We start from the raw sequence: 25,851 nt of genomic DNA, 5'->3' as shown, positions 1-25,851 counted from the left end.
TTAAATAATTCTAAAATTTCTAAAAACAAAAAACAATTATTGTAGAGTTTATTTAAAGCAATGAACTTCTTCTTCGGTTGGATGTATTTCAAATTTGGGAAAACTTGATTACATTTTCTTTACTGTGATTAAAACAGACGTACAGGATAATAAGTTGATTTTGATTTGCTTATTTTACCTGAGTAGCTTTATCTTTCATGCATGAAGGGTAGTGAACATGAGGATCCCGTGGCCACTGTCCTGTGAGGTAAGGTCCTGTTATTGTATCCAAAGAGGAGGTTCGCCTTATTGTACTAGATGTTCGAACTTGCTGAGATTTTGGCCTGTCCACTATAAAAAGTGAAACAGAGATAAGTTGTTAGTAAATTTTAAAATTATTTAAGTTTCATATTTTGTAGAATGTCAGCCTGAAAATTTTCCCTACAATATATATTTATTCTAACAGCCCTATTATATGAGCTAATGAAATTTATGAACCATCTCCCAAGGAAAATATATTCATATATTGAATCTTACATACAGTTCCAGGGCTTTCACGGATGCTATGAAGCCCATTCATTTTAGAGGCTTATGTTATAATAAAATCTATATATTATCTCCATTGCCATTACTTTATTTAAGACTTCATCTCGTTTCACCAGCTTTCTAACTGCTATCTCTGCATCCATCTCAACTAAATCTTAAAGTGCCATCTCCCACTCCTGCTAAAAAAATTTACATGGTTAATCATTGTCTTTAACTTAAAGCCCATATTATCTGGTATGACAGAATAAGCTTTCACAATTTGGATCCCATATACCTCAAAGTTTAACACCCTTGCTAGCTATTCTTCCATAAGCTCATGCTAACTGTCAGACAAATGACTTGTATTTGTCCAAAAGTAAAACATACCCTCTCTGCTTCTGTGCATTCTATTTTCTGAGCCAAGAACTCTCTTCTTCTTTGGTCACTTGACAAATTCTTATTTATCTTCAACATCAACACAGATGTCACACTGCTTCTGCGAAAACTTCCCCAATGCCCTTCCCTCTCCTTTCTTCTTTGTAGAAGATATACTTGCCCTCCTTTGCTTTTGTGGCACCCTAAGCTTGCCTCTCTCCCCAACCAGAGCATAAGTTCAAACCCTACAGACTGAAAGGAGTTGACGTTTAATACTTACTTAATGAATTTATTCACAGCTACACAAAAATAACATGTATCAAGAACTTTATATTTTAATTCAACTTTCTCATTTATAGATGAAGTACTTGAAGCCTAGAGGGATACTATTCAATTAAAGAGAGATGCTAACAGAGACAGACATAAAAAGGAACCAAAATCTCCAGACATTCTACATAGTTCAATCAATCTACTTTAACAATCTACTTCTCCTCTGCATATGGGTATCATTTAACACACTGACTGTCACACTAGAAAATTTTGTTTTCCTTGGGGCCACGGTGTTTTATTACAAAAATAGAATAAAAACTTCAAAAACAAAATAATCCTTTCTAATTTAATGAAAAATTGATTATTTTTTATTGCTTTCTGTACATGACTTATATGCAACTTGAAAAATAGTTCACACTGCTCCCAAGGTAAAGAGATGTGTGAGTTACATATGGTTTACAGGGCCCCAGGTGCAAAACTAGCATGAGTTAAATACAACTCACATGGCAGTGAATGTGTTAAGTATCTCTATTAAAAGTTAAAATTATCACACTGAACACCAACCTAAAAAGAAACTAGAGGATTTTCCACATATCCATTTCAAATAATTTACTATTAGTGTGCAATCTATAATAAAGTCCAATGGATTACAAATTCCCGAGGACCAGAGTCTTATTCAGAGTCATACCTCACATTAAACAAAATGCCTTGCACATTACGGAAGGTCAAGAAACATTTTATTGAATCCTGCCCTTTAACCATCTTCCTGAGCCAGAATACACAATTAATTTACCAGAAAAACAAAAGAAACTGAAGTACACGGTAACACTATCATATTATCCAGACAATATCTTACAACTGCAGTTTTGATTTCTTCTTTGACCCAAGAGTTGTTAGAAAAGATCTGAAAATTACCAAATTTCCTCCTTATCTTTATTTCTTAGCTCTAATTTTATTGCAGAGAATCAAGTGTGACCTATTTCTACTCTTTGGAATTATGTGAAATTTTTCTCTGTGACAAAACACGTGGTCAACTTTTATAAATATTTCAGGAGTCATGGAGAAAACACATTTTGTTTTCAGAACATATGGTTCCTTATTTGTCTTGTATATCAACTGAGTTAAATTAAAATACAGGATACAAACATAATTATTACATTGATCTGTCACAGACTTTAAAAAGTACTCTAAAATCTCTAATCTCCTCAGTTCTGTGTATCTCTTCTATATAGTATGTCATTATACTTTCCGAAAAAAACTTTGTAGTAGGCCTTCCTGTTGTAAAGATGAATTTAGCTCACTTATATTTATTGTTATAACAAATTTAGTTTAACTTGTCATGTAATTTTTTTCCCTATTTTGTAATGCTTCCTTGCAACTTGTTTTTTGTTTTATTATTTGTTTCTTTTTCTCCCTTCTTACCGCCTCCCCCCATCATAGGTAATCTGGAAGACATGTAAACTGTTTTCAGTTCTACTACTAGAATTTATTTCTATCAATCTTCTATCAAAATTCTTTTAAATATTTTTCTTAGTTATAAAAGCAATATCTACTAATTTTAGCAACTTTGGGAAACACAGAAAATAAACATGTCCCCCATAAATCTGATTTATAATGATTTGTTTAAAATTTTAAAGTTATTTTACATTCCTTCTACCAAAAAACAAAACACAGAAACACATTATCCCTTGAAAAACAGAATCAACATTTATAACAGTTGACCACTAACCTAAAAACATAAAGGTCAGCTATAATCAGAAAATGAAAAACCATTATATGTAAAAAACTTGTGCCTATACTTAAACTGCTCCAAACTATTTGAAAAGTTGTATGTTGTCTTATTTAGCCATTAAAACACCTTTTAATTTGGTAAACAACAGAGATTTTATTGTTTTATAATGAATTAAATATATGAACAATCTATAATTGAGCTTCTTGGTCTGTATAATATTCTAATCTATATTTACTAATTTTTCTTTTACTGTATTTTTTTTTGAGACAGACTCTTGCTCTGTTGCCTGGGCTAGAGTGCCGTGGCATCAGGCTATCTCACAGCAACCTCAAACTCCTGTGCTCAAGCATTCCTTCTGCCTCAGCCTCCCGAGTAGCTGGGACTACAGGTATGCACCACCATGCCCGGCTAATTTTTTCTATATATTTTTAGTTGTCCAGCTAATTTCTTTTTATTTTTAGTAGAGATGGGGTCTCACTCTTGCTCAGGCTGGTCTTGAACTCCTGATCTTGAGCGATCCTCCCACCTCAGCCTCCCAGAGTGCTAGGATTACAGGCGTGAGCCACCATGCCTGGCCTCTTTCACTGTATTTTTAATCATCGGACCTTTGCCTATCACTTTAAAAAGATCACATGCTCTCCCCTTAGTGTCCAGTCTCTGTAATTAGCTATTAATACTTTGTTAGAACTATGGTCTTCAAGTTATCTTGACTAAGCATTCCTACTGGAAAACATACAAGCATGCAGCAACATATGTATTTATTTATAAACTGAATATGTATGATATTGCTCACATGTTATAGGGCAGACAAAATAGAAATTTATACCTATGAAATAAAAAACAGAGAAACTGTATTTTCTTCCTGTATTGCAATAAGTGACCTTACTTCAATATGAAGACTACTGGCATAAAGCATGTGAAACTGAAGGCTCAATTCAATCTGTAGATTAGCCAGTTAGCTTTGCCTAATTCTGTGATCATAATCCTAATCCTTAAATGTGTAAGAATGTATAGACAAGCACCATACATTACCAACAGAAACAAAACCCAAAAATGTCTTAAAAAGAAAAAGGATGGGACAGTGTCCACAGAGTTAATAAAATTAACTCTACCACTCATCATTTTTTAAAAAAATTAAAGTATTTCAGGCAAATATACTTGAAAAGCTGTATTTCAATCATGCTTTAAAAGAGATTGTCACCATTACTTTCACCAGGAAAATTTCAAAGATATAGAGTAGTTAGAAATTTCCATGTAAATTACTTGAAGAGTAAATATTCTGAATAGGTTTAAATACTGACAATGATAGTACTATTCCAAGATATAATTAGCCATAATAACCCTATTTATCAAATATCAGAAGAGCCTTAGATTTATCAAAACATTTATCATAAATAGTCCAATTGTATTTCAACAAGTTGACTTGTTCATATTATCCAAACTATCATTCCAATGAGTTAGTTTTTGACTGCCTCAACATCTAAGCCTTGTTGTCCCTCAATTTTTATTTCTTTGATTTGTGGTATTATCTCCCACTAATTCAGTTTTTACATTTCAGTGCAATAAGAAAAGTTAACATGGTTTTGCATTATTTATACATTCAACACAATAAATTGTTTCTTGTTTCATGATTACATATACATCTGTTTTAGATTGAGTGAGTGCAATATGTCTCTATTAATTAATAAAAATTACCTCAACTCAAGTAGATCAAACAAGAAGATACTTTTATCAACGAGAAACATAAATTAGTATAGTCAAACAATCCTCAGATTAGTTACAATAGCTTGAATAACTTAATAAAATTGCTAAATTAAACACTTAATCATATATATAAAATATAAAAGAAAATCAATTAAACAAATACATATCATCATTACCTAAGCCAAACATGCATCAGGAAAACAGTACCTTTCTCAGTGGCAAAACCAGGTAATCATTATTACTAAACAAAACTTGCTGAATGTCTGCTATATGGAAAGCACTGTTCCATGTACTAGGGGGAACTACAAAGTAAGTTTCAAACTCTTTTCCTGTCCTCAAAGAGTTTACATCCTGGTTGAGGGAGACACGATATACAGAATTAAATTATAACGTAAAGCAGTATATGTATGGCACATGCACACCAATGAAGGACGGGAAGGCAATCAAGGCAAAAAATAAACTAGACAGCAGACAGCAAGAATGCTGCTCTATAAGTATACCAAGGGAACTTTCAAGGAGTAATAAGATTCTTGTCATGCCATGTTAGTTAGATGCTAATATCTCCCCCTTAAATATCTGAGGGTAAAAGACAGAATACTATATAAATTCAGCAACAAAATTTGACAGCTTAAAAAAAGCATACCTGCTATAAAATGGTAGACGGCCCTTTTCCAAATCCCAGTATTATTATGATTCTTAGTTCTAGAAAATAATTATTCATAACAGAGATCTATAAAAAGGTCTCCCCATTATATTCACCTACAAGTTGTACTTTCCCTCCTTCCTTCCCCACACCCCTGCCCCAATAAGGAGCCACAGGCAGCAGTAAGTAGTTGGTAGGCCTGAGGCTCCTCTGCGGTACCTACTAAGGACTACACAAAATAATTGCTCTTTAGCAGCCAACTGGAAATTCTACTGTAATAATATTAAAATGGGTTTAAAGACAAGAAACCATATTAGATAACTTTGAATCTGAATAGCAAACCAGTCACTATCCTAAACAGGCAAAAAAAATGCTTTAAAATATAACTGCCAAAGCAATATGATGTCCGATTAATTTGTCCCCAGCAACAATTTTTACTTCAGTGGCAATTACTGAAGATTGACTGATTAGTGAGTTTGAAAATCTGATGTCTTAAGAAGCTAATCTCCAGCGGAAAGCTAACAAAATTAAGCGGAATTTCCACAAGTTAAAGAAAATTTAGAGAATGTTAGAAACTTGAAGAGCTTTAACTACATTGAGATATGACACAAGCTGCCACACCCTCCAAACTACCAGTTATACCAACTGGTAAAGAAGATGCTATAGTTTTGAGTGCCACAACGTAGTCATACATAATGTAAACTAACATATACAATAAACAAAGAGCTCACATTCTTTTCTTGGACAGAGAATAAATTGCTTCTTTATTCAAAATCTATCACTGATTCTAATCGTAAATAATCCTAAACTATACAGTTCAGCAAAATGCTTAAGATAACTAAGTACTAATATCAATTTTTCCAGTTCTTTACTACACAGATGTCATATTAATAACTACCTTTTATATAAAAATATCACATTAATAATACTAGCCAACAATAACAAAGTGAACATATATAAAGACATTTTATCTTGAATTTAAGTTCTTAAAGTGTGTGAAAACTTTTTATCTCATGACAGTAAACATATCAAAAATAATCATGTCTATAACCTAACTTTGTTAATGTCCAAAACAAAAGGAGCCATGAAGTCCCAATTACCTAGTGTGTAAATTACCTAGTATCGATATAAAAAACGTTAAAGAATGTTTTTAAAAATTGGCAATGCTTTTTGGCCACTGCAATGTCAACATGTGGTATATCTGAGAAATAAAAGAAAGAGCTGTTTAATATTTCACCCAGAAATTACAACTTGGAAGATCTTAGAACATAAAGGTAAAAGGCTCTACTCAGGCAACTCATATGCAGACTAAGCAATGGATCTCAAGCATGGGATCCTGAGATGTGGTTCTCTATGTTAAGGACCACAAGACAGCTTGTTAAAAATTCAAGTTCCAGGCCTCCACTCCCAGAAATTCTGATTAAATAGTTATAGGGTGAAACCAGTAATTAATAATTTTTTAAAACAAATGAGATAGATTCAGATGCATCCTCAAATTTGAGAAGCACTGAAGTCTTAAAGCAATGTTTCCAAAAGCTTGAAAAACTTGTTAAAAATGAAGATTTCTGGGCCCAACTTCTCATGAATGATATGAGACTCTCTGAAGGTAGGACCAAGAAATCTGAATTTTATGTTTTTTGTTTGTTCGTTTTTTGGGTTCTTTTTTAGAAACGGGGTCTCGCTCTGTCACCCAGGCTGGAGTGCAGTAGTGTGATCAAGGCTCACTGCAGCCTCAAACACCAGCGATCCTCCCACCTCAGCCACCTGAGTAGTGGGACTACAGGCATGCACCACCATGCCTGGTTAATTTTTTAAAAATGTTTTTGTAGAGACTATGTTTTGTCTCGCTATGTTGCCCAGGCTGGTCTTGAACTCCTGGCCTCAAGGGATCCTCTCGCCTTGGCCTCCCAAAGCGTCGAGATTATAGGCGTGAGCCATGGCACCCAGCCAAAATCTGAATTTTTAATAAGCATTTCAGGTTACACTAATGCTACTAAACAAGCTTAAGAACCAATGTCTGAAGGATTGGGAGTAGATCCTTGAGGAACTCGGTGCTCAAAAATAAAACACTTTTTTTGACAATAACTTATTCAGAAGCATTGGGAGTCTGACTACAGACTCGAGAAAATATTCTGCAAAAAAAAAAAAAAAAAAAATCAACCAATTCTTTGAAATCTGCGACTAGCAGCTAAACTTTTAGATCTAACAAATTTAAACATCTAGTCAGCTCCTTCTAAAGGTCACTTTCTAAACTAAGTGTTGGCCATGGCGATGAGAACCTTTAAACTTAAATACACAGAACTCTAAGGGAGAATGCTTAGGAACAATAGAAAGATAAAGTTCAGTTTAGCTTCTTTTGAAAAAGACTGAACCACCAAAATAGAGCATTTTGCATACAAATTAAAGTTAACTACAATAAAAGTTACTTCCGGGAAAATATAAGGAAGTCCAAAAAATATAAATTAAGTAGGTTCTCTCATGAAATCAAAGTGCCAGAGCAAAATTAAATCAAAAACTGCTCTAACATATAAACAATGTGAAATTTAGATTCTAATAAGATTAAAGAATTTAAGCCTGAGTCTGAAAATATTATAGTTTATCTTTTTAACAGATAGTCAATGAGTTTTTCCTGATGTTTAACTTAACTTATACATATTATTTCAATATTCACTGAAATAAAAATAAATTCATTGAGAAGAGACTGAATACAAGGCATTAGGTTTTCTTCAACTTCAAAATATCCAGAAAATGACACAGTTCCTAATCTACCTGAGATTAAAAATAGCCATAAATAAATACAGGTGGGGAATTTTCCTATGGGTTCACTAAGGTTAAGCATAAATTTGCTAACACTCTATTTTGTTAATAGAGGTTTGAATATTTCTGTAACAAAAGCTAATATCTTGAAAGCTACAGCTTTTAATTTATTATCACTAACAGTATTAGTAATTTTCTCCTTGCCTTATAGTTACAGAGAATGATTGTCAAAATAAATTTTTTTTTAAAGTTAAGAACCAGATAACTGAGAATAAAAAATGTGGAACAGAGACTGGTATGTCATTCTACCCAATCTAATGTACATTTATATTTATCATTTAATAGAATTATTACTAGACTTAGTTTTTCAAAGTCAGGCATAATCTAGGTACTTTAACAGCCTTTATTGGTCTTTCTTCTTTGGCATATAAAATGATGAACAATTAGCCAAATAATGTCGGCCACACATAATAAAATCAGCAAATTCAAATGAACTTCATGAGATAGGAAGGACACTATATCTGAATATGCTGACTGAAATAAAACCAACCAAAGGGCAAAAACTGAAGTTCTCTGTGTGGGTAGATTCTGAAACACTAATCAACTAGACCTGGAATCCTGCCACAGAAGCAATCTAGAAAACATGCAGAAATGACCATATGGCTGCCCTGCAGAAATCTGGAAAGGAACCAACCAAGAAGCTGACAAGAGAAACAAACTTGCTTCTGACCAAATGAGGCCTGACACAGCCCTATAACCTGAGGTCCATCAAGAAAAACACAAAAAAAATGTAGTTAGGCAGCCATTTAGGCATGATACTCTAGGTTACAGCTCACCCAAAAAATTTATGTCCAATGACACACAAGTTGGGATAGGATTTAGGAGGGAAGCCTTCAGACTATATTGAAAGAAAAGCCAAGAACTGTCTTTTTTTATCGAGGTTGTAAAGAAAACTTCACTAAGATCGCCACAAGAAGCCTGGTAACAAACACTGGAAGAATACACAACAAATTAAGATGGAGCTCTGATACATGGAATACATCTATAGAAATTACATATATGGTAAACAAGACACTAAAGATCTTTTTTTAAGTTCTTTTTTTCTGGTGACAGAATGATAGTTCTTTAAGGAACTCTGGCAAAGCAGTAATTAGTAAAAGGAGGTTCATCAGCTTTATGAATCTATTATGACTGAGTTCGAATATTAAAGAAATAATCACAAAGTATTAGCAACTATAAAAACAACCAAAATAACTGACCAAAGGTGGAAAGTCATATTGTAAGTAACAGAAACACAAATATTCCTTATTCAGAAAACGGAACATTTCACTGGAATTCTGCAAATTTAATTTCAATTAAAGGACCAGTAGAACTTAGAAAATTTTTGATCAAATGAGACAGACTCACTATTACATCCAAATTTAAAAAGAAAAACTGAAAGAAAAAAAAGCAATAGAACAGGCTACATCTTGACCATCTTGACATTATAATAACCAATATTATTGGTCAAACTCCTTGATAACTAAAGTAACAAATAGTTTCCCCAATTTCATGATGCATAGGAAAAGGCATTTCTCCTCAAAGTTTACCTTTTATTTAATGAGGAAAAAGAAAGTAATGAATATAAAAACAATTCATTCTACCAGTAGAGAATACTACTAAAATTTTTCAGTTGCTTTTATTTGGAACTGATGTCCATACATACAGAAATACACAGATATACAAAAACACACACACATACTCTCCATATTTGTCATGGTAACAGTTTCATTTCAAATACTAACCTGTGTGTTACTATTTTAACATTATAGAAGGTTTCTAATATGTAGCATTTTCTGTTCATTAAGTAGAGTAATAAGTCAGTACTCAATATAGTTCCTTATATAAAAGTTCTGTTAAAGTATTCCAACAGTATGAAGATGGGGGCAAAATAGATTTTAACAATAGACAGAACAATGAAGCTGGATACTATAGTCTGAATGTCCCCGCCAAAACTCATATTGAAATTTAACTACCGTTGTGACTATATTAAGAAGTGAGACCCTTAATAAGTGATTAGGCCATGAGGGTTCTGCCCTCATGAATGGATTAGTATTGTTATTGCGAGAGTAGGTTGTTACAAGAGTGAGTTTGACCCTTTCTTGCTCTCTTGTCATCCTGCCATGGGATGACCCAGCACTAAGGCCCTCACCAGATGCCAATACCTTGATATTGGACTTTCTAGCTTCCAGAACTGTGAGAAATAAATTTCTTTTCTTTATAAATTACTCAATCTATGGTATTCTGTCATAGCAACACGAAACAGACTAAGACAAAAGCCAAACCAAAGACTCAAGGACAATACAGATGGTACCCAATTTATAATGTTTCAACTCATGAATTGTTGACTTTACCATTTTTTTGACTTTATCAGGATGTAACTCCATCATGCATAAGTCAAGGAGCATCTGGACTGATGATGGTTTGAAATACAATCTTTTTAGTTTAGGATGGGTTTATTAGGGTATTAAGCACATTGTTTACATATGATATTTTCAACTTATGATAGGTTTATCAGGATATAACTCCACTAAAGTTGAGGAGTATCTGTATCTACAACATAACAATGTCACAAAATAGCCCCACAAAACACCAAATGTAAGTAAGCAGCCATCAAAAATTATTGGGCCATAGTGTTATCAGCATCTGCATGACAGCGGCAGAAAGAAAGCACCTGGGCTTCTGATGGTCCCAAGAACAAGAGAATGCAAATCACTAATGGGTAATGTAAAGGGCCAATCAGTAATGGCAGACAAAACTGGAAAAGATTTCTACTGGATCTGATCTGCAAGTGAAGGCAACAGGACACCAACTCAATAAAGCCTGAGGTACTGGAGCAATATGACTACTCTCAAATCTAACAAACAAAAACTGCTTCCAAATGGTGTCCAAAAGTGAGGAGAAATTACTGGCAGTTGAATCCAAACTGAGCAGAACAAGAATAACAGAAGCAAAGAGAAGGCTGAGAAAAAGCTGGGGAAAGGAGTTAAGCAGGATGATGGCAGAAGCAGATTTTTAAAAGTCACTTTACAAAAACAATGTAAGTGGGAGCACTAGAGCCTTGACCCTGGAAACATTATCCTGAACTATCGCACCTACTTAAAAGTACAGAAAAATTCATTTCACTTAAAAAATGAGCAACAGAAAGAATAGCAGATTTGTCCCACATAAAGTTATATATCATAAAGGAAAAAGAGGCATAAGGAATAAAAGATGGCCCCATGAATAACAAAAGCATGCTACAAAGACATGCCCACAGAAGATGAAAACTGAAATCTAATTACTTCAAAATAAGCTAAAAATACTTTTTTAAATGATAGAAGTGATGAAAAACTTCAGAATTAAAACCAACTCAGAAACGATATGTTTGGTGGCAGGGAAGATATGAAAATAGAGGTGACCTAAATACGCTGTATCCAAAGCTATACTCTGAGATTAATTCACTCATTTCTCAGGCACTTACAATGAACAATGCTCTTTCATTGTTAAGAGAAAAAAATTTAACTTAGGTACTAACAATAAACTCTGGAACTTTGTAACATAGGAAAGATTTAGGAAAAACAAACTTATTTCAAGAATAAAGACTAAGTTACAAGAAACACAAAAATGAGTAAATACAATGGATAATGCCTTAACAGAAATAGAAAATGGGAAAGAAGATAAATTTTAGAATTTAAAAAAAATGAAGAGATAAAAAGCTTTCAAGAGAAAATGATACGTAACACATGTAAAGAAGGTCCAACATATATATAGCAGAAGTCCCTGAAGAAGATGACCAAAGGAACAAAAAAATACCAGGACCTATAATTTTTAAAACTCTCTTAAAATATAACTTGAAACTACATATTTGAAAGAACATGTATATATCTGGGGAAAATGATCAATGCATCAAACATATTTTAATAGGGCTGGGCATGGTAGCTCACGCCAGTAATCCTAGCACTCTGGGAGGCTGAGGCGGGAGAATGCCTTGAGGTCAGGAGTTCAAGACCAGCCTGAGGAAGAGCCAGACTGTATCTCCAAAGAAAAAAAAAAACAAAAAACAACCAAAAAAAAACGAAAACATATTTTAATGATGTAAAGTGACCCTCAAGTATAAAAGCCACAGATAAAAAACTATACCTGAGTGCTGGCTATATAAATTAGCAAGAACTTAAGGAATATTGTTCGTATGTCTTTCCTGAAAAATCTACCAGAGAATGCACTTCAATCAAAAGTTTGGAAAGGAATTAACATAAGGACTAGTGGAAGGCATGAGCCATTCAACCTAGCACCTTTGGAAAAGGAAAGTAGCAGCATGCTCAGAATCTCTAAGTCAAGTCTTCCATCACTAAATGAAAGAAATGACCACAGGATAATAAAACTATACAGTTTTCCTCTCAGCACATTTGAATTTAAGACCATGAATTTCCAGAATATCTGATAACTAAATGTGTTATTAAAATCTTTCTAGAGCTTGATATATAGAGATATAGATATATATGTATATTTTTTAAATTTTCATATTCTTCTTTTTTTCTCTTTTTTTTTTTCAGCCAGGTCTTGCTCTGTTACCTAGGCTGGAGTGCAGTGGCAGTGATCATAGCTCACTGCAACCTTCAACTCCTGCACTCAAGGGATCCTCCTGTCATGGCCTCACAAGTAACTGGGACTATAGGCATACCCTACCACGCCTAGCTAATTTTTTTTTTTGGTGGAGGCAGGGTCTCACCGTGTTGTCCAGGATGGTCTCAGACTCCTGCCTCAAGCCATCCTCCTGCCTCAGCCTCCCAAAGTGCTGGGATTACAGGTATGAGCCACAGTGCCCAGCCCTCTACAAGATTTTTATTATGTTCGCTAGCCTCACAGAGGCTAGGTAAGCTAGTAAAGAAATCAGCTGTTGCTCAATTCTAGAGGGGAAATTGAAATTGGAGCATTTGCATTTACTCCATCAATCATATTTTTGCCTACTCCCTCCCTCCAGAGCTGACAATCACAGCGTAAAGTTCCAAAGTGCATCCTACTGAAGACTACAACAAGAACACAGGAAGGGATCAAGGGACAGGAATTCCTTTTATGGGAAAAGGTATTTACCATGAGAAATGTGAGGCAATGTACTAATGGGCTTGAAGAAAGGGTCATCTGGAAAAGAGAAGATAGAAAGCAGCTTTAAGGAAAAGTTTCTCTTTGCAATGGGTAAATCTAGAAGGGCCTCATAATGAACAAAGAAAATAACCAAGCTCCTTCCGTACCACCCCACCATCTACTGGACATGTCAATAAAAAACAAAGAGTCCCAGAAATTATCTTTAAGGCTAAGAAAGAACTGATTATGCCTATTAACATTATGGAATCACTACAAAAGAACAATGAAATTATACCATGTAAAATAATATATTTAGATATCTATATGACTATAGCTCCTCTGATTCTGAAAAACAATCTGAAAAGTGACATTCCTCTTTAGAGAATTATCATCTTTCTTATCTCCTATTTGAATAAAGAATAATGACTTTATATGACATAGAAAACACAATAGTCTCCTAGGTAAGTGAATAACTTTTCTCATGATCTCTAAACTGAAAATTTGTAGAATCCTAAACCCAAATATATTTTAACATACAATTTATAAACAAAAGATTCAAGCACTTAAATACTTTGCTTATGTAATAATAACAACAGATTAACTCATAATAGCCTAATAATAGGGTGAACAGTTAAATCCATGGTTAAATGTAGAAGAGATTAAGGGGAAAGGTTTAGGGAAAGAGTAACTGCTTAACCTCAGTAAGATATGATTACTAGTCAAGCTAATCTACTAGTGTTAGGCAAATGATAAACAGAAATCTGTACAGAAATACGTCTATATACCATTGATTGCTTGATGCAAAATATCCTAGTAAATTGAATCTAGCCTGAGGCTCCCCAAATTCGTCCCCCTACATTGTGTCCCCAAATCCAGCAATAGTGAACAAGCTGTTGACTAGGAAATACATAACTAAACTACACTTCCCTAGAATACACCCAGAATAGATGTAACAGAACGAAGGCTTCAGAAATAAGGAAACAGATGTTTATTCTAGCATTTACTTTCATAAATATTGACACCAAAGAATCAAACATGTAGCTGTGAAGCAGTACTTCATCCAAAATTGAATGCTTCATTAACATTGGAAATGGCCAAAAGCTGAAGGAAACATCGTGAAGGAAAATGTCTTATACAAATGACACTTTTTGTAGAGGCCATGGAGTAAAATGGAACATGGTAAAACATCAGTCTGTGTTTGCATACACAGAGCACCTTCCACCTTGACAATTCTACAAATATTGTGCATAAAAGATTGCCAGGAATTGTTGCCAAGGACTGAGAGCAACTGAAGAAATAAAAAACTACCAGTGGCATGACTAAGTGTAAGGAAAAGTGTCATGAAATATTTTAGAATAGCATCATACCTTATTTCTCTGAGAATAGCCATAAAACTGGCCACTATAATCTTAGTCAAAAATAGTCAATTGACATTATTGACTGAACTGTGCTTCAGTCAAAATGGCACTGCCCTGGAGACAAAAATGGACTAATGTCACAAAGTTCCAGAGTTCACTGTTAGTATCCAAGTTAAATTTTTTTCCCCTTAACAAACAAATAGTATTGTATAACCTAAGTTCCCAAGAAATGAGTGAATTAATCTCAGATTATAGTTTTGGCTACAGCTGTAATCATTAACAATACCTAGAATAGCTGGGGCATTTGGAATAAAAAACTGAACATCTCCAAATGAAAAGACATCTTAAAGCAGGAGGAAAACAAAATCACACCAAGCCGATCACACAAGAAAAGGTAGCTCAAGTGCATTTTTTCCCTCTCCTTTCTCTCCTTCTTCACTTCTGATTAGATTTGTAAATCCTTTCTATGCATTTAATGTTAAGATGGGACAAGAACTGAATAGTACATGTAGTGAGCATTATAACTAATGCAATTCATTTATTTTTCATGGAGATGTTCCATCACTCACTCATATCCACTTCTCTTTCCACCTATATTTTAACTATTTTATTTTCACTTTAGAATGAGAGAGGAAAGAAAAAAACATTCAAAAACCTGTTTTTACTTTGCACTTAAATGATTAATACACAACTTATCCCCCAGAAAGTAGGCTCCTTAAAAAGCAAGGCATTTGTCATATTTTCATTTCTCTAACACTTAGTACATGTACTCAAGAAACATTTGTTGAACTTCTGGGTATCATTTATCTATCCTCTCCTTAGATCTTATTATGAAATAAATATTCAAAAACTAAAAACTGCCTGGTATATATTCTGGACCTCTTTACCAAAGCAGACTTTTTGGAAGAGACTCAAATAGAATAGCTCCATGTTTCTCTTTAATATTCTTTATGTGGGGCTCATCATCTAAAATCACTGAATAAAATACGAGACAGTGGGAAAAAAACAATCTGAATTCAGGTCCTACTGTCATTCTATTTTCCTCATTTATATAAAAGTATTTCTATGCTCAGATGTTTTATAATAGGCAATTAAGTTAAGTACATATAATACAGAACTACGCATATAGTGCATACCCAATAAACACAACGTGTCTATTAAAATAAGAAAACCATTTAACAAATAAACTATACTTCCTGTCCTTGCCAGACACTTTCAGAGACCATGGCCTTATTTTCAAAAGGGTGCCATTGTTTAAAACATCTTTCAACTTTTTTGAAGATGGTTTTTAAAATTTTAATCAAAGAGTAATTATAGGCTCTATTAGTTAGTGAGAATAAATAGTTAATTACAACAAAATAGATACATTCCACCGAGATCACACAATTAAACTCAATGGAGTGTCTCTTGTATAGACAGAAACAATGAACACACAACGAACCACACTTGCCAATAAGACAGATCAGATGAGGAAAAAGTGGAATTCCCAAGGAAAATTTTCACAGTGACTCCACTAGCAGTAGCTGGTGGACCACCTTCTTTAAACTCTAAGGTGCAGAAAGGTTGGTAATGCTAGCAGCTGCAATTTGAAAAAATTAGTGGCTTATCACAATAAAAGCCCAGTGTATTTCTTTCTTTCTGACAGATGGTCTTCCACATGATCATTTAGGGATTCAGACTTCCTTCGTCTTATGGCTCCACATCGTCCCAAAGCCTTGGTCAGAGTCCTCTGCTAGATTCTCTCACCTAGTTGGTAGATGGCAGGGAAGAGAAAGAATGAGGAGGATAAACTAGCAATTTTTACTGAACAAGGATGAAAGTGCTATATATCATTTAGCCTTATCAAACTGCATAGGGGGCTACGGAATATAGCCTAAAGTAGGCTCACGAGAGAGAAAACAGGATTAGATGAACACACAGAAGTCTCTACTACAGAAAAGCTTAACTCCATTTTTCTGAATTATCCTTGAAGAGAGTTTGAACCAAATTTTAAAGTGAGTCTCACTGCATAAACATCATAATCTGTCACCACAAATAAAATAATCTAAATCATTTACCTTACTCTCCAATTAGGTTCTTAATGATTTTTGGTTATTTTCAAAAGTCCTGTCTACCCCTAAAAGAGACATTCATTCCCACAGAGAGTATTCTAAATGAAATGTTCTAGTTCTAAAGATATTTCTTTTAAAAGATTTCAAAAAAGTTAAGGTACATATATAATTCCCCAAGGTGATCTCTTTGAATAGGTTTAAAGAATAGTGATTTTCTTGAGGGATTGGTCAGGACTCTCATCATGTATTTGTCAAAGCAAGTTGGTGTGTAATTTCAAACTGATAATGATAAGTATATATCAATAATAACACAGCTGATAGGAAAAAAATAACCCTTTCCTCATTGACATTAAAATATACAATAAAGTTAAACTTTCTGAATCCTTTTAACACCAGACTTAACCATAAAAACCTTTTTATAAATGGTAAACTCTTGTCAACAGAGATTCCGGTGAGAGCCCGAGTTCTAAGTTTTGGGATTTGGAATCATATGGAGATGAGGGACTGTATTTTCATATATCCACATCATCAAGTCTTACTGAAAACTAACCTTTTTCTCTCTAAAAAGTATTTATGTCCATCATTCCATTCTCACCTTCAAGAAAACTCTCATTCTCTTGGTACTATTTTTCTAAGCTTAGTATTACAAGGAATATAATCTAATTGAACTAATTCATACAAAAGATAGTGAGTCTCAGGGATATCCTTTCAGAGAAATCTGCATTTAAAAAAAAAGATAATTGTCAATTCAAAAGGATCTTTAATTGGTAAAATTTCAGGCAAACTGATAGAATGAAATCAAAACATTCAGGTAGAGAAATATATTTGGTGGGCAGTGTGATCCTAAACAGTCCAGAATTCCTGCTCTTAAGAAACTGACATGTCACAAGGCAAATGCCTTAAATAGCTATTGTGGTGTCTTTTATAGGTTTTCTTCCATGGTTCCTGGTTCATAACTCCTATAGCCCTTGTTATAGTCTTTTGTTATAATGTCGGGCATGTTAGGTCTCAGAAAACAGAATCTGGCTTCCCCTACCTTACTGATTGTGAGTCAGAAGGCTCTCATTCCAGAGAGCGTCCCACCCCATATATCCTAACCACATTTCTCATGGTTGTCCATAAAAACCCAAGAGGAGTGGGGTCTGGAGAGCTTCTGGATAGCTGAACATGCAGATATTCCTGAAGGGTGGTGTGTCCAAGGAGGGCATGGAAGCTCTGCACTCATTCCCCCGTCACTCTTCCTACACATCTCTTCGTCTCTATCCTTTGTAATATCCTTTATAATAAACTAGTAAACATAAATGTTCCCCAAGTTCTGTAAGTTGCTCTAGCAAATTAATCAAACTCAAAGAGGAGGGTTGTGGGAATTTCAAGCAATTTAAAGCCTGTTGGTCCGAAGTTCCAGAGGCCCAGACTTGTGACTGGTGTCTGACGGAGGGGGCAGTTTTGGGGGACTGGGCCATCACCCTGTTGGATCTGACACTCTAGATAGACAGTGTTGGAATTAAATTAGGGGACACTCAGGTGGTATCTGCTGCTTGGTGTGTGGGGGAACACACACATATTGGTTATAGAAGTCTTCTTCTGTATTGATGATTCTTGTGCTGTGTAAAGAGAGAGAAAATTCCATTTGAGGAGTGTTTTTCTCAAAGCAAGCACAGGTTGGGAGATTTTCCTGAAGCAGCTATAATACAATATAAAGGTGTAAATATAGTGCTTCAAATGTTCAGAGGAAGTAATACCTATCTTTTATATGGAAAAGTTAGGAATATTTTGCACAGAGAAAGGCGATATCTGAAAACTATTTGCAAAAAACAACTAAGGGTTTTCGGGCAAAAAGTCAAGTGTATGGGAAGCATAGGTTTTCCTGACAAGAGAAAATGTATCCAAAACAGAGTTATAAAAGGATGACAACATTTTTAACAAAAAGTGAGTTCAGTTTGGCAGAAACACAAGGTACACAGTGGAGGATATTGAGATGAGTCTTTTATGTCAAGCTAAGGATTTTGGACTTTACTCCTTTTCACCAAGGACTCAATAGAAATCTTTCATTAAAATCAGATTAAAAAAAAATAAGACTGTGCTTATAACAACACAATGACTAAATTAAAGATGTAAGACAACTGGCATGAGAAAAGATTTAAGAGGTGACAATTCCAACAGTCCAAGCAACAAGTAATAATTAGGGCATGGAGGGAATAGAAAGAAGCCACCAGATTCAAGAGATAATTCTGAGAAGATGGGACAAGATACAGTGATCAGTACAACGGGAGAAATGAGGGAAGAGAAAAAATCAAGGATTATGCTAGCAGCAAATGAGAACTCAATCCAGTGATGCTCTGGGTTTCGTTGTCTCTTAATCATAAAGGCTGTGTTCCATAGAGCCAATAAACAAATTATAGAAACCAACTCCATTTCCATACCAAGTATCTAAGTTTAAACTTAAATCATTCAAAATCCTTATCTTGATAACTGTACTTCCAATCATATCTTATTACATATAAATCATTAAAGCAATGACCTAGACTTGCAATTAAATAAAGTTTGTTAATAAATTGGTTTCCTTCTCTCAGTAGCATAGAAAAATACACTAGGCCACTTCTTTTAAGCATGTAAACTGAATATGAATTCCCATACTAAGGAAGTATGATGTATTCTATTTTGTGAAACACAGGCTGAATATACTGTAAGTTAAAACTTTTCACACAGATGGTAACAGGATCAACAAAAAGATAAGGGCATAAGTAAAATATCCAAAGACAGTTATATGATATTTTAAAATATTTAGATTTATAAACTTGCAGAATGTAAGGATCATGTCTATCTTAATTTGCTGTACATAGGTACCACATATAATACCCACTCTACTCAGTAGAAATGCAGTAACTATACTTTTCAGTGCTTGTTTCAACTGGGAATTTAAATACCAACATAATCTTCTGCTCAAAAATTACAAAGCCAACTCTAGCAGAGAAAATTACGATAAATTTGTTAAAAAAATTAAACTGCAGATAACTGGATTGTCATTCTAAACTATGGTAGATAATTCAGAAAAGGGAATTTATATCTAAACTGATTAATTTTCCTCCAAACCCACACAACAAACTTATTTCTTACCAAATAACCCTGAAGTAAACAGTTTAGTCAAGGAATTTAGCATTCAACACGTGCCTCCAGGAAGGAAATATAATTGTAATACTATAAATAGTAAATTTCCCCTTAATCACAAGGAGACATTCAGGACTATGTCTAGTTAGGTGTCCACTGGTTTTATCTTAAATGGTGAGCAAAATCCTTAAGTCACTATCACTCAGTACATTAAATTACTTAAAGTATCATGAGAAGATGATGATGAACTTCTATTCTATATGGAGAAATTTACTAGGAACCGGTGATTATTCAGTGATTGCTGAGAAAAGAATGTGAACTTTAGGGCTCTCACTCTTGCTTGTGTGTGTTCACTCCTTCTCATGCCTGCGCACTCTCTTTCTCTGTCTCATACACACCGACACACATATATTGCATAGACTTTTAGGAATAAACAGATTAGTTGGTCCTTAAGTATATATACATAAACATTAAGTTAAAATCAGCCTATAGGGAAACACAATTATAAATAAAATCATAATACGGCACTAATCATATTTGTAGTGTAATTATGCTTACTTATGGCTTTGTCTTCCCAGTACTGATAAGCGAAGAAGGTTTCGTGAAAGTTTTTCTTGAAGGAAAGAGAATAATTCCTGCATGAAGCTGGTTGGGAACAGTCTGCTATGAAATTATAACTGAAGTAATACTTTTTTTTTAATAAGAACAAAACATTCCATAAAAAGCTTTGGGATATTTATCTAATATAAGCATATATTTTCCTGAGAAATGTGAGAAATAAAATCATTAGTGCATATGTGTTCTTTCCCTTTTAAGGGTTATTTGAATAGCAAATTTCTTAGAATTTTAAAACAGACCAGAAAGGGACTAGAAAAGATCTATTTATGTTCATTTAGAATAGCTTCTTAGGATATTAATTTTGCTAAATGTCAGCAGAACATTTTATTCAGCAATAAGAAATTACACTATTCAGTAATATGCTTTTACAACCTCAGATGAACCTCAACCTTGTGTAACTGACTTCCTAAAAAGTTTGTGTAAATAACATTTTGGTAATTTGAATCATTTTATCATTTTACTTACAGGTAAGTTAGATATTTTGTAAAGCAAATAACCACCTCAAAGTCTGTTTTACAGTTTAAAATTTTTCAATTATAATGAATCACAAATTAATATATAATTCACATTCTCCTTACTTGGAGCTCAGTATAATCACGGTCTTTAGGAGAGACTATAAAGACATTTAAATTTTTAATTGAAAGAGCTCATCAAATTTTAGGAAAGATGGTTCTAAGTTTCTCTAAGTAAAATAGAAGCTGATTCCATGGAGCCTCACTAGATCAAAATTCACTTAAACAGAACTCTAAATGTAACTTTGAAACTCACTCTGTAGAAACCCACCTTCCACCTTTCAAAATGTGGACTCTCCTGGTATCACCTTTGTCCAACTTACCTCTACCAGCTCCTTCTATTTCTTATATGAAGGTCTAAATCAATGCTTTTCCAACACCAATGCTTTTCCATCACCAAAGATAGGCCCCAAATGAAGAAAAAAGCCATCAGTTACCTAAACCATTAGTCATTTTAGAAAATGGACAACACAAGTATAACCTATTAATTTTAATTTTTGTCAGATATTTATAAGACTGCATGCTCTAACAATCATCATTCAGTGATATGAAATCTCTATGTAAATCCTGGGTAAAGATTTAACAAATATTTACTGCAGAGCCTTCTAAAAGAAACCATGGTAAATGTTGAAATGCTAAAAATGACACAGGTGCCATTTGGTGAAGCACATACATCCACCAAAATTACCGTGAATACAGAGTTCTAGAAACATTAAGACAAGTTAACATGGATGAAAAATTGTAACTAAATTATTAAAGCCTCTAGAATCACTACGTTATGGAATAATACAATGGGTCAAATAATCGAAAGATTCAGTTACTGTACTATATATTTACTTTCTTTTACATTTTGAGGTAATTAATTCAAGAATGGAATAATATTTTAAAATGAACAAGACAAATATTAATGATAATTAATTTTGTTACTTTTCTTATACCTTCCTGTTTCCTAAAATTTCTATATGCAATTTTAGATGGTGTATTATATGGTTATATTCAGGGGCCATAAGCTTTTCTTCAGTTCTCCATAATGCAACATTAAAAAAATCAACTCACAAAATATGATTCATCTAACATCATTTGTTTTACCATGTGGTTAAGTGTAACAATTATTCCATTAAATAGAAATATCTGCATAAAGATGTTATTTTTTTTTGACCACATGCTTAGTACAAAGTAAAATAGGGCAACTATTTCACTAAAGATTAACTAACATAACCGAATAGTAATATGAAAGGCTATAATATGCTAGTATTTCTTTAAAGTAAAAAATAAAGTGGATAAAAAATCAAAAATGGGTAAATTCTTAGTATAAGGAAGAAAAATAGATCATTGTGCATTCAACCAAGATATCAAGTAAAGGGTAATGTAACACATGAAAAGCTTATCACTTTCCATTCTAGTCCGGCAGTAGCAGATGTCTAGTCAAAGTCAAGTCCTACTCATCTCAACAGCCTCACAAGGCATCACTGTCCAGCATTACTACACATTATTACTACATATTACTAAATTACTACACAAGAAGCCACATCCAACAATACAGTTCAGACTTCTGCAAGGATATGTGTATATACGTGTGCTCAGAGAGAAAGGGTCAGTGTCATCATCCTAGGCCAAGCTATACTAGAATATTAAAACACATATAAGCAGGGCTGGGCGCGGTGGCTCACGCCTGTAATCCTAGCACTCTGGGAGGCCGAGGCGGGCGGATTGTTTGAGCTCAGGAGTTCAAAACCAGCCTGAGCAAGAGCGAGACCCCGTCTCTACTAAAAATAGAAAGAAATTAATCAGAGAACTAAAAATATATAGGAAAAAATTAGCTGGGCATGGTGGTGCATGCCTGTAGTCCCAGCTACTTGGGAGGCTGAGGCAGAAGGATTGCTTGAGCCCAGGAGTTTGAGGTTGCTGTGAGCTAGGCTGATGCCACAGCACTCACTCTAGCCCGGGCAAAAGAGTGAGACTCTACCTCAAAAAAAAAAAAAAAAAAAAAACACATATAAGCAGTAATATATGTTGGATTTAGTTATATTATAGAAACCATAAAATGAAGCTATTCTAAGTTTCATTTAATGAAAGAAAAATACACATCAACAGAGTTGCATCTTCAAAAGAGAGTACCAAAAGTTCAAGCTAACTTAGGTAAGCATAAGACCATAATAATTCATATACAAAATCCAAAGCTCAGTGAGAATAGTAGGTCAAATGCTTGGCATATTTTAAATGAATTAACCTTGTTCAGAAATAACAATGTGAACATACAAATTGTACCTAGTATATTTACTTTGTAGGGGTCAAAACATAGTTCCTCACACATAGTAGGGATTCAATAAACATGTGCTGTGTCAGAGGATGAAAAATCCATTAGTTTACCACTGTACTGTCATCAACTAGTATAATATGTGACTCAAACATTTCCTGCATGAAATTATCACTGAAATTACATTAAAGCTAAACTAATCTTTATGTATTCATTAACACATGGCCATGTTACCCAAAAAGACAAAAAGTGAGCAAATGTGATCCACTGAACTAGGTGTTTTTTAATAATGGGTTACTCTGGTATATAAAATATTATATGACTTTAAAATACTTCTTCAAAGCTATCTGATGAAAATATTGCAGAATATTGTAGCTTTTTTCAAAAACCTAATTTCTGAGCACACTCTAAATCTACAATTTTGCAATACTAATGAAACTACATTTAGCAATGTTTGCCAACCCCTGTTTAGTAAGTCCTATACACTTCAATAATCTGACTTAAAGCAGGAAAAGGACAGTTGATTCTTTTAGGTGATACATCAGAGTAACCCCCAAAATACTTTAGAAAACAGAAAGTGACATTGTCACAGAATTTGTTTTTTTGAGACAGGATCTCGCTCTGTTGCCAGAACTAGAGTGCAGTGGTGTCATCATAGTTCACAACCACCCCAAACTACTGGGCTGAAGCGATCCTCCCATCTCAGCCTCCTGAGTGGCGAAGACTACAAGCGCATACCACCATGTCCAGCTAATTTTTTTTTTTTGGTAGGTAGTGATAGGGTCTCGCTGTTACCCAGGCTGGTCTCAAACGCCTGACTTCAAGTGATTCTCCTGCCTCAGCCTAGAATTACAGGCGTGACCCACCATGCCTGGCCTGTCACAGAACTTTCAAAGATATCATAGCTATATTTTGTTTATAGACAGTTCGCTAATATATAAACAAATCTGTATTTTTCTATGGTCTTTCTGTACCTTCATGGAAGGATCACTTCACAAGTTTATATGGGGAATAGCAACATTTCTGTATGGCTAGACCTGATGTAACCCTGAGCAACTAAGCCCAACTAGCTTTATCATCTTCTAAGATACCAATATTAATTCACTAATTCAACTTACAAAGTACTATATTTAACTAGAAAAGTAAATATAATTACTCTGCCATGAGAAACTTTATCCATCACACAGACTCTACATAAGACTTTCAATCTCCTAACAATTTCTAATGTTACTTATATATAAAAGGAAGCATTTCTACATTGACTATTATGGAGAGCTTACAGTAAGCACAAATGACGCTCCAATGAAAAACGCCCTAGAAGAAATTATTAAAATGGAGACTGAAATTTCTTTTCTACATCATGTCAACAAACCTAGAAGTGAAGGAGCTGAGTTAAATCATTTTTTAAGGTAGTGTGCCTTGCTTTGCCATGAAAGATATTATGTAAAATGCTGCTAAAATATCAAAGGATACCAATAAAGAATCATAATGTTGGGGCTGAATGAAGCCTTATGATACTTTATTATAAATGGGCAAATTTTTTAAAGCTTACATTGTCAAATATGAAAATACAAAAAAGACTTTATTCTACCCAGATTTTTAAATTTCATGGGAAAGGAAGTTTTAAAAATTTAACACTGAATTCTGTCTTAACAAAGGGTAGGTTATGTAAGGACCAAGGGGGAAGGCCCAATTATGGCACAATAAGGTTCAAAGTGCTATGACATTCTTATACACATAGCTGGGGTCTGAAAGACTGGGGATACTTACAGCTATTTTAAGTTCTATGGACCGCTGAGTCTAGTCCATTTTGGCTCTATCTTCATCCAACCCCCCAAAGCTATTTTTAGCCTTTCTGTGACTAAACTGTATAGGCAGTGGGTAACCTATTGTGCATGCTTTTCCGCCCCATAAACTAACTGCGTTCCAGAGGCAACTTTCAGCTATCTTGAAGTCAAGACTTAGAGCATCACAAGGGCCCTTGTGCGTGCTGCATTACGTTGGGCAAATTACTTAACTTCTCAGGACCTCATTTCCTCATCTGTGAAAAGATAATAATAAAAGTACCTTATATTGGGTTCTAGTCAACATTAGTAGCTCACATAAAAGCTCAAAGTATGACAACTACTTTCATTAAGAATCATCTAGTTCTAGTCTAATAAACTTTTTTCCTTTCAATAGCAGAAACCTTTTCCCTACCCAACTAAAATCTTAAAAATTCTACCCCCTTCATTTTAAAGATAGAGAAAATAAGATGCAAGGAGTTAGTGACTGGATATAAGTCAAATGTTAAAACTGAAAATAGAACACAAGTCTGTTGACTCCAAATTTAATATTTCCCAGTATACCTTTCTGTCTCTAAGATACTTTTATGGAACCATTTGGAAAATAATTACTTTTGCCTTTCATTTTATAATTAATTCTAGAGAAAAGAGCCAGGTTATACTATCAAAGAATAATGTAGCCACCTATGTTTCAGTCTATATTTGTCAGAAAATCAGCAAATAATCCCAAAAGCAAGTTTATAGACTCGTTTATAGCATAACTCTAGTCAGTCAATACTCCTTCAATCTCATCTATAGTAATACCATCTATAGAAACCATTTTGTTAAGTATATAATATTTATTAATGAAGCTAATTAAGTCACGAAGAGTTCATTTATGTCTTGTTCATTTTGCTTAGAAAATAAATGTCTAATAATTTTAGAAAATGCTTCATCAGAAAGTTAATGTAGAATTTAAAATTAGCTATAGGGACTATTCACAAAAGTGCTCTCTTATGGCCATAATGGATAAATAAGGGACTATTACTGTCAGTAGTTGATAGGTATTTGATCTTCGGTAATAGTAGGCAGCAAG

At 34.0% G+C, this 25,851-nt stretch overlaps 1 protein-coding gene across 1 annotated transcript in view; it reads right to left on the bottom strand.

Annotated features, from left to right (window-relative positions):
• The window catches only part of GLCCI1 (glucocorticoid induced 1), a 113,385-nt gene that overhangs the window by 79,992 nt on the left and 7,542 nt on the right, over positions 1-25,851 (bottom strand). The window contains exon 2 of the mRNA XM_012647846.1: positions 179-330. Within this exon, the coding sequence (XP_012503300.1) occupies positions 179-330 (152 nt within the window). The remainder of the gene's footprint in view (positions 1-178; positions 331-25,851) is intronic.

This window comes from Propithecus coquereli, unplaced genomic scaffold (assembly GCF_000956105.1).
Source record: "Propithecus coquereli isolate 6110/MARCELLA unplaced genomic scaffold, Pcoq_1.0 Scaffold108, whole genome shotgun sequence".
Lineage (NCBI taxonomy): Eukaryota > Metazoa > Chordata > Mammalia > Primates > Indriidae > Propithecus > Propithecus coquereli.
Note: the sequence above shows the minus strand (reverse complement) of the source record. Positions and strands in the feature narration are given on the sequence as shown.